This window comes from Brugia malayi, assembly GCF_000002995.4.
Source record: "Brugia malayi strain FR3 genome assembly, contig: Bm_v4_Chr1_scaffold_001, whole genome shotgun sequence".
Taxonomy (NCBI): Eukaryota; Metazoa; Nematoda; class Chromadorea; order Rhabditida; family Onchocercidae; genus Brugia; species Brugia malayi.
Genome location: NW_025062475.1, coordinates 11,240,419 through 11,249,577, shown reverse-complemented (window position 1 = coordinate 11,249,577; position 9,159 = coordinate 11,240,419). Strand labels below are relative to the sequence as shown.

At 32.6% G+C, this 9,159-nt stretch overlaps 3 protein-coding genes across 4 annotated transcripts; 1 reads left to right on the top strand and 2 right to left on the bottom strand.

Moving 5' to 3' along the window:
- Positions 1-1,378: 1,378 nt before the first annotated feature.
- On the bottom strand, positions 1,379-2,300 carry Bm14072 (Transcription initiation factor IIA, gamma subunit, helical domain containing protein; the record flags this gene model as incomplete). Its single annotated transcript, XM_043077498.1, has 3 exons — positions 1,379-1,537; positions 2,022-2,126; positions 2,229-2,300. The coding sequence occupies 3 exons, from the start codon at positions 2,298-2,300 to the stop codon at positions 1,379-1,381; spliced, it is 336 nt and encodes a 111-aa protein (XP_042933432.1).
- A 491-nt stretch (positions 2,301-2,791) lies between these two features.
- On the bottom strand, positions 2,792-5,406 carry Bm7289 (the record flags this gene model as incomplete). 2 transcript variants are annotated; one of them, XM_043077496.1, is made up of 7 exons in its annotated part: positions 2,792-2,923; positions 3,200-3,454; positions 3,568-3,846; positions 3,981-4,103; positions 4,391-4,536; positions 4,837-5,028; positions 5,268-5,406. In XM_043077496.1, 7 exons carry the CDS (start codon positions 5,404-5,406, stop codon positions 2,792-2,794), a joined length of 1,266 nt encoding a protein of 421 aa, XP_042933430.1. The 2 variants fall into 2 exon arrangements, with proteins under 2 accessions (XP_042933430.1, XP_042933431.1); XM_043077497.1 differs by lacking the exon at positions 5,268-5,406 and having other exon boundaries at positions 4,837-5,020.
- Positions 5,407-6,403: 997 nt separating this feature from the next.
- On the top strand, positions 6,404-6,898 carry Bm17405 (Uncharacterized protein; the record flags this gene model as incomplete). The annotated part of the gene is made up of 2 exons (XM_043077495.1): positions 6,404-6,533; positions 6,774-6,898. 2 exons carry the CDS (start codon positions 6,404-6,406, stop codon positions 6,896-6,898), a joined length of 255 nt encoding a protein of 84 aa, XP_042933429.1.
- Between the last annotated feature and the right edge of the window lie 2,261 nt (positions 6,899-9,159).

The following is a 9,159-nucleotide window of genomic DNA, read 5'->3' as shown; positions in this document are numbered from 1 at the left end:
GAGAAGCGGTTGATAAAATAAAACTTTCTCGAATATTTAATTTAGTTACTCAAATAGCGTTCGACTGCGATCATATGAATTAAACTTCATCTTGATTACCAATTAACGCATCTTATAATGATTAAAGTAATGAAATGAACCAAAGTACTGTTACAAAAAGAATGTAACTAACCTTAGATTAATCGTTCACAATGTATAAATTCCGCAGCTTATTTAACATTAATTCTTGAAATTGTATAAATGAAAGCTGCTTACAGATAGTGATCTTCTTAGTTTTTAAAAGAATTTAAAAGCAATCGGCGATTAGCATTAAAATTTCTACAAAGGAACACTTGTGTAAATCATCAAGAAACCAATAACAATTCCAGTGAGCCTCTATTCCCGATCAGTTGCCAATAACAAACCTCAACCTCTCACCTACACCTTATATTTCAAACCACATCAACTAACATATTCGACTGGATATAACAGTGATGGATACGACCACTCAGCAAATTGCGCTCTTTGATAATAAAACTAGTCAAATGGATTATTTTCTCTTAACCACTACTCAGTTTTTTAGTGATTCGTCGAAATATGTTATCCCTTTGAAATGGTAATTAGCATACCTCAACATCCAGTCAATGCTGAACACAGACTAGTGAATACAACACAATACACGATGCAGAAAAATTTTTTAATACATTTCGAACATATAAAACCACAAAAATCCCCACAGAAAGTCAAAAAAGACTCTCATTTGGAAAATTCAATTGAATACAGAAGTATTGCTAAAGCGAAAAAAAAAAAAAACCTCAGTGGGGAAATTTGCTACTCAAAACACTGCTTATTAAAACTTTTCAAACAATTATTATCTCTAAAAAAAAACACGAAAAATAATACATTCCTCTAAGCTGTCATAACACGAAAAACAATACATTTCTCTAAGGTGTCAAAATATTTCATATTAATAAGATGAATACAAACAACATGTAGTCAGTTTTTTTGTTTGTCTTATCACTTTTTATACCCTGTAATACAATACTGTAGATAAAAGGACAATATCAGCAAAGATGTTTAGAGAAAGTGATAACGAGAAGTGTCAATCATACTGAAAATCGAACTTAACAAATTGTCATAAGTAGCTAACTGAAAACCTCTTTTTCCTTCTATTATATATTTAACTATTTTTATAAATTCCCATGTCATTTCGAACGTAACTATCAACTAGGTCCGCCTTAACATGTAAGGATCATATAATGACGAAACGGTGCATACTGCTAAACCCTAAATATGGGTTCATTTAAGCAATTCTTTTTTTAACATCAGCTAATATAGTATATTCAGACAAGACAATATAAAGCATTATACAGTGTATAAATGTCCTCTCCTAAATGTTCTACGTGTTGGCTAGTTTTGCGGCACTTGCATCACACGCTACTATTTTAACACGGTCAACAACCCCGTCTACCGGCTGTGTCACATCACGGAATTCAACGTTTTCCATTACAAATGTCCAAACATTGTCACAAAATCGATATGCTTTTAGTTTGTCAGCCTGTAATGAAAAATAGAAAGATGGATGTGAAAAAATTCCTTCTCTTCATATTTTTTATTTCCTCTAGCACTTTTCCATTCCCCAGAAAAGTTAACATATCCTAAGGTACAACATAGCACTAATTTTGCGTTCTTTAATCAATTTATAAACATGTCAATCAAATTTTAATCTTATTTATCCATCTCAATCGTTTACTCCTAATTTTACATTTCAATTTTTTCCCTTTCGACTGAAAACACTCGACAAAAACAAAAAAAAAAAGAACAAAAAAGATTCCTACGATATCTTGATCGCGGGAAAATTTCAAGGAAATCAAAATTAAATACCTATGACATATGAATACCTATGACATATGACATACCTATTTAACTTAACAAAGTTAAATACCTATGACCAAATAAGAAAGTACCGCTTGCCTTTCATCTGGAAACCATGTTTCATGAAGGGATTTTAAAGATGTTGAGTAAGACTAAAACTCACTTACCTTGAAATTAACCTTATTTTTAACTCGCTGGGATAATGCCCTGTTAATACATTTGTCGAAAGTTGTCAGTACCGTTTGAGCTAGGGATGGTGTAATTGTACCGTCCTGCAATCATGAATGATATATAATAGTTATGTCGAAACAGCACAATCGGGATCACTTTTGCGCGAGAAAAAATAACAGAAAATTAAAATAATAGAAGTTCACCTCGACAAATTCATCTAAGGTACTTCGAAGAGCTATCCCCAATGTTGTCGATCTATATAATTGGTAAGACATCTGAAACTTAAATTTAAAGTCACTATCAAAACGACAAATAATATAAATAATATATTAATATAAATTATGAAACATACGATACAAAGAGATCGCGTGTTGAGCAAAAGAAAAGAATGGAAAACAACGATAATTACGACAAAATAAATATATAAGATCTGGGACTCTTCTTTTCGCAACATTATACATAATTTTTAAAAATTAAAAAAATATATATATATATGCAACGATTCCTTCATATCGAATCATAGAAGTTTCGCAAACTCTAGGAATCTTTATTCATTAAATATAATACAACAATAACAAATGAAAAAGGGAAATGGAAGGCAGGACCTCGTTGATTCTTAGATCCTCAACTTTATAAAACACGTTCGAATCTAAACGGGTTTTTCTGTTTTACAATTAAAAATAACTGAAGAAAACTCTGATTTTCCAAATCTTAAACTAGTTAAAAACAGTGAGGTTCTAAAATAAGACCACCGAATAGAGTGATTTCACCGGTTTATAGAAGAAAATTTGCAAAGTTGTCCAGAACTATATGACGCGTATAAAATGGGTCCTTTCACAGACAAATCCATTGAGAGCAAATGAGAACCTTCCATAGCAATACTTTGTGACAGCATTACCTAGAAAAAATACAATCATTTATTTTTCAATTAGAAAATTAAACATTAAAAGTCATCCAAATATATGCAGGTTTCTGAAAATATGAAAAACAATGAAGAAATTTCAAATTTCTAGTTGAAAAATTATTAAGAATGTCATGAAAAAGGTGAATAATTTCCGGTATAATGTTTCATTTTTATATGAAATTTCAGTCACAAATCTTAGATTCTTAGGACAGGAATGACATCTTATGTGAGCTCAAAGACTGCTTCTAAATAATGATGAAAAGAACCTACTAAGACGGGTAATCCACTTCGACTATCCCAGATCTTAATCATACCACTATAACCAGCACCAATAATGTACATCTCATTCGAATCTCTCATGTACCATCGACAGGTAACTACCGGATCAGCATCATCTTTCAAAATATGGCGTAAAGTGTTCGCACTAAAATCATATATTGCCAGACGTCCAGAATTAGTACCAACGACGAACCACGGCTCTTTTGTTGGACAAAATTTCACGCATTCGATTGTTACTTCGAAAGACTGAAAATTGGTAAATCCAATAACTTAAAATTTAACACACTGTGAAAACGAGCGCTTTTAGAATAACAATCTATCACTAAAAAAAGTGCGAACAATATAAAGAAAATCTTTACCGTAACTCCTTCAACCACTGCAAATATCCTTAATATCTTGGCGGATTCTATATTCACAAAATAACAACGTGCCATAAGATCTCCAATAATTGCCACAGGTGAATTATGATGAACATCTATACATGTAGAGCTTTCAGCCCCTGTCACAATGCTAACTGATGTTTGATCTTTTAGAGACCATAATTTTACAGAACCATCCTCATAGCAAGAAAGAAGTCGTTTTCCATCACTAAGCAGTTTGCCGTCAACAGATGTGGTAGGTGAATCACACATGTACACCTGAACTTTCAAATACAAAAACATATTTTTGCAATAATTCTAATCACAAATATTAATGATCCACTAAACAAAAAAAGTGAAGCGCTAAATGCACATGAACAGTGCTATAAGGATAAAAAAAAAATAATAGAAACCTTTGTTTGTCGAACACTGTCGTTTGTTATAAGCCACATCCAAACACCATTTTTACCACCAGCAAGCAAAATGTCTGCAGATGAATGCCACCGTATCCATGATAACTCTTCACAATCATCAATCTTTAAATTAAATACTCATGTTATTTTAAAGTGGCTACTAGCACCAAAAGAACTCGGACGTAATGTCAAACAAACGATTAATTAAACAAATGAAGCTAAGAATCTTTTATTCCAAAGAAAAGAAAACCCATCTTTACACTTCCTTTCCGTCAGAGATGACATAAACTAAGCTTCCATTTTTAAAAAAGGGGGAGAATACCGAAGTAACGACAAAGAATTCTTCTACGTTAGTGAGTCTAAAAAAGTTGGGCAATATCTTCTGATTACAAAGCTTAAGCAATTCTTACTAAGAAACATCGTTTTAGGTCCTTGGTACTGCTTAATACAATCAGGCCACTCATATCACCAGTGGCCAACAGATGCCCCTCAACACTAAACTCTGCACATATTACACTATCCTTGTGTTCATCAATCTTCAGAACTAGTTCCAAACCTTAAAAATATTAATTGTGACAAGTGGAAAACATATAGGATTACATCAACACGTATTTTACAAAGAATACAAATTCTATTTAGTATATAGTCTCCGAAACCAAACGAAGTTATTCACAAAATTTCTGGAAAAGTTACAAAAAGAACCAAAACTATTTACCAGTAATTTGATTACAGACGTTAAGGAGTTTACCTCTATTATACAAAATTGGCTTATCAAAGGAAAGAAAAATGCAAGAGATCAGTAAAAACAAAAATTGAAAGCAGCTCAAAACTAATTAACTTGATAATGTAGGATTACTTTGCAGACTGTATAAAACGGCTTGATCATCTTTTCCACCAACAGCGAGCCACTGATCTTGAAAACATGTGACAACAAAAGCTTCATCTTTGCATGCCGATATTACATTATCAGCTTCCGTTATTGCATTTGAAAATTCTTCATTGCCATTCATTTCTATATCACTATTCTCAGCTAATTCCATATCTTCATCTAAATTTTTCTTTAATTGCAAGACAATTTCATATTCTCTTTTTTTTTTTTTTTAAAAAAAAAAAAGCTTTATGATATATGTGATATGTTTAAAAGCAAAAACATAGATTAAAAGAAAAAAATTAAGAAAAACTATTAAAAAAAAAAGTTCACACTGATACTACCCAGTCAAATGAATTAACATAGAATGCCTTTTCCGAAATGAAAAAAAAAAAAAAAAATATGCCAATCTATCGTACCATCAATCCCTGAAACGCCACATGTTGTATCGGATATTTCTGAGGAGCCATTCATGGTATCATGCAGTGGAATAATGTTTATAATGTCTTCTTCATTAAGCAATTCCTCATCTCCATCATCCATCTCCCTTACTTCCATCTCTAAAACAGCGAGAATGAATAACGATATCTTTACAGTCAAAAATAACAGTTTGTCCTTTTTTATCAGAATACTAACTAACTAATTTTTTTCTGTAATTATATTTAGTGAAAATATTTTTGTAATGTGCAGGCTGCCAACACTTTCAATTCCACATTATTTATAATAAACACCAATATAGTCAACAAATATGTAACATGCGGAGGAGAATGCGACAGAAGCGCCAAAAACACGGTCTGAAATGCCATTTCAACACATTGTGCTGTGAATCAAACATATCGCCATGAAAATTAATAATCCCGCGGAGTTGTCTTCTCTTTACAAAACCCGCCCTCTTCTTTCCTTCACTATTGATTCAGTTCGAATGATTTGTAAATGGTTTAATGCTGCTGTTGATAAGTGCCTTCATGAACTAACTTTAATTGAAATTTAGGTTAGTAAGTTATGCTTTTTCTTTTTTTTTTTTTTTTTTTTTGTAAATTTATTTTCAAGAAATTAAGCGCAAAATTTACGACTATATTTGGTATATCTTCTAAACATAATGGTACATAATGGTTACAAATGAGGAACAAAAGGATGATCAGGTATAGTGCGGTCTTCTTATGTTAAATTTGCTGCAATAATTCATTAATTTATAGGAGAGATATTACTGAAAATTCCTGAGTAACCTGATATATGGTGTCCTAAAAATTTCAATGGAGAAATTCGTCATTTAGATAAAAGACATCGATTTGTGCCCAAGACAGGAATGAATGTATTCTTTAGAGAGAGTGTAACAATCCGGTTAAATTAACATTTATCCGAGATTTATGATAATTTCTTATTGATCGTTTTAGACAATCTTAAATGCTTTGCCAATGCTAACAATGGATTAATTGTAAAAAAAAAAAAAATCATAGTGCTAAGTTGCATTTATTCCTGTTGTTCCTTTCCATTTCATTTCCGGAATTAGAAATTATATAATCACTCTATGATTTCAGGATTTTCTTGCATTTTCATGTACAAACCAGACGAGACGTTATGCAAGAAGTGCTCGAGATGGCTGTGTGTTATGACTGGATTTGACACAAACCATCCAGTCAAGTTGCGATTTGAAAGTGCAGCTTTGAAGCTTGCTGTGAATGAAGGTGTACCTGTGTGTGTGTGTGTGTGTCTCTGTCTGTCTGTCTTTCCCTTAACATATAGTGGGGTAGATGCACATACGCACACATACACATACAAACACGATAATAACATACACACATACAATACTAATATGTTTGGTGTGTGTATATGTGTGTGCTCCTGTTTGCATGTGAGCGTGATATGTGTGTGTATGTATGTTATGTGTGTGTCTGTATGGGTATGTAAGTATGCCACTATCTCAGGAGGAAAGCAACAGAAAAAGGAGCGCAACAACGATAACGACCAAGCGGCCAACGAATCGACCGATAGACCTACCGACAGACCGACTGATCGAGTGATCCAAATGAAATCAATGGAGAAGACTTGATTGAGGAGATGGTGTAGATGGATGGATGGATGGGTGCTGCTGATACGAGAATATCACTTTGATCAGTAATGACGATAGGTCACCTCTCCTTTTATTCTTCGTACCGGATAATGAAACGGTTCCTTGCAGTGTTGTTATTTATTCCGGTATATTTTTTCTACAAACATTTCAGCTTTTCTAAACGATTGATTATATCCTGACCGGTGGATAATAGATCAAATAATTGCCTCATGGACTACTTTTATCAACTCCTTGTCTCACCACCCGATTATCCAGTTGACACCTTTTTACCTGTTTACCTGTTAATCAGATTCAGTGAGAGGACGAGGACGACATTTTAGTTTGTGTAGATTACTAGTAGTGCAACCGTTCTCAGCGTTATCCAATCCTCTTATGATAATAATATATGCAATGATTAATCACGTAATTTTAGACTGCTCTGACGTAGTAATGAGTAACTGCCATATTATTTGTCGTTATTTTACTTTTTTAATGATGTCGGTTGAATTGAAGTCAACATGACATATCTCTAATGTTTTCTTCCAGTGTTTTTTTATTTCAGAGTGAAGTGGAAAATGGCCTGCCATTGCAAGCCAAGCAAATAGAAGACCTATTTCTGATTCCGGAAAGCAATAAAGATTGATACGAAACCATTGTAATTGTAAAATGTCTTAAGATTCGTATGTTAAGGTGATTTTATAATTATGCGTTAACCTTTGAACGAAAACACTCTGTCGAATGTGGTTAATCATACTGTTGAATTGGGAGATTACTGTTCAAACTGATACGTAAACACTGAAGATTATCACAATTTCAGATTCAAAAGTACAACTCTGATTCTTCCGACTTCCTTTTTTCTACCAATTAAATTATCTGTATGCCTATTCAGTATACTGTAATCTGTTTCTCTAGCCACTATTGTTTTGATTGAAATCGACAAAACATTGATTTGAATTCCTTTAGAAAAAGTGGAAATGACCGTTATTGGTCGAATATTTTGAAACTCTTAAGTTAATGTATTTTAGTGTTGAAGACAGAGTTGAGTTAAGCCAGCAGCTAAATATTGATTGTTATGTTGTCGTGTTTTTTTCATAATAATTTCAGCAAATCTGCTTGTAAAATCCTTTTCCGGAGTGCCGCTATAGTTGTAAAGGAGCATGAAGATGGATTAAAGGTTAGTAACGAGCATGTTTGTTTGATTTATAGCAGTTTAACTACCATAAGTAATATGATCATTTAATTTCATTTGGATTTTTTGTGATTTTTTTCTGCACATAGCCCACGTATTATCGAATTTAGTTTGAATTTACAGATTATATGAGACGAGTCATGTTTATGATGCTTGTTTTTTTATCGTTTTGTGATGCAGTCTTTTCACGAAAAATGCATAACAGGCGGTGCATATATCTTGAATCATCGAACCAGTTCTCGATGAGCATCGACTAGTTGTAATGGACTGTGTAAAGTTAGCTGTAAAAAATTGCCTGTCCTGAACTCCTTAACCATTTGCACATGACTCCACTTATTCATCTGTCGTATTTTACTCGCTAACATTTTTAGTCAAAATTGGAACTAGTTAATGTCTAATACCGCTTTCAGTAATTTTTTTGCATTCTAGAATCCTATAATTTAAGAAGCAGAATCTGGCAATCTATCTTTGTAGAGGAGCTCATATATTTTAGGTATTGTGCCCTTTTTGGATTTATGGAAAAGTTCGAAATTTTGGAGAAGTCGATATATTATAGTTTTGTTGGTGTCATTTAACCATTTTTTCTAAAGCTTTCCTAAAATTAAGTCATTATCAGAATGCCTTACTGCCTACTTGTCTAATAATACTGGGAAGGAGTTTGTTGCTCACATAATAAATAAATCACTAAGAATATGTCTTATCATCGCAGCGGAGTGATAATCAGCAAATTAGCTGAGTTTGTAGAATTGGTTTACCTAATATGTGTTGTTTCTTTATTGATATGTTTTGGAAGAGTTGCTTGAGGTGCTTAACTGTGTCATATAAGAAGCTGTGTTTGATTCAGGAGTGAAGTTTAATAGTTTTACAATACTAATCAGTATATAAGATTAAAATTCTTTCTATTTCACTTAAATCCTTCGACTATTTTAATTTTTTTAGAATTTGAAATTAGGAAAGTCAGAAATTTTCCTATCCAGAAATCTCATTTCCTTTGTGTTGTACATCCAGGTTTCGGTTTTATGTTTTGAATTTCAGATCGCTACACCTGTATTACTAGTATTTCTGGTTTTTC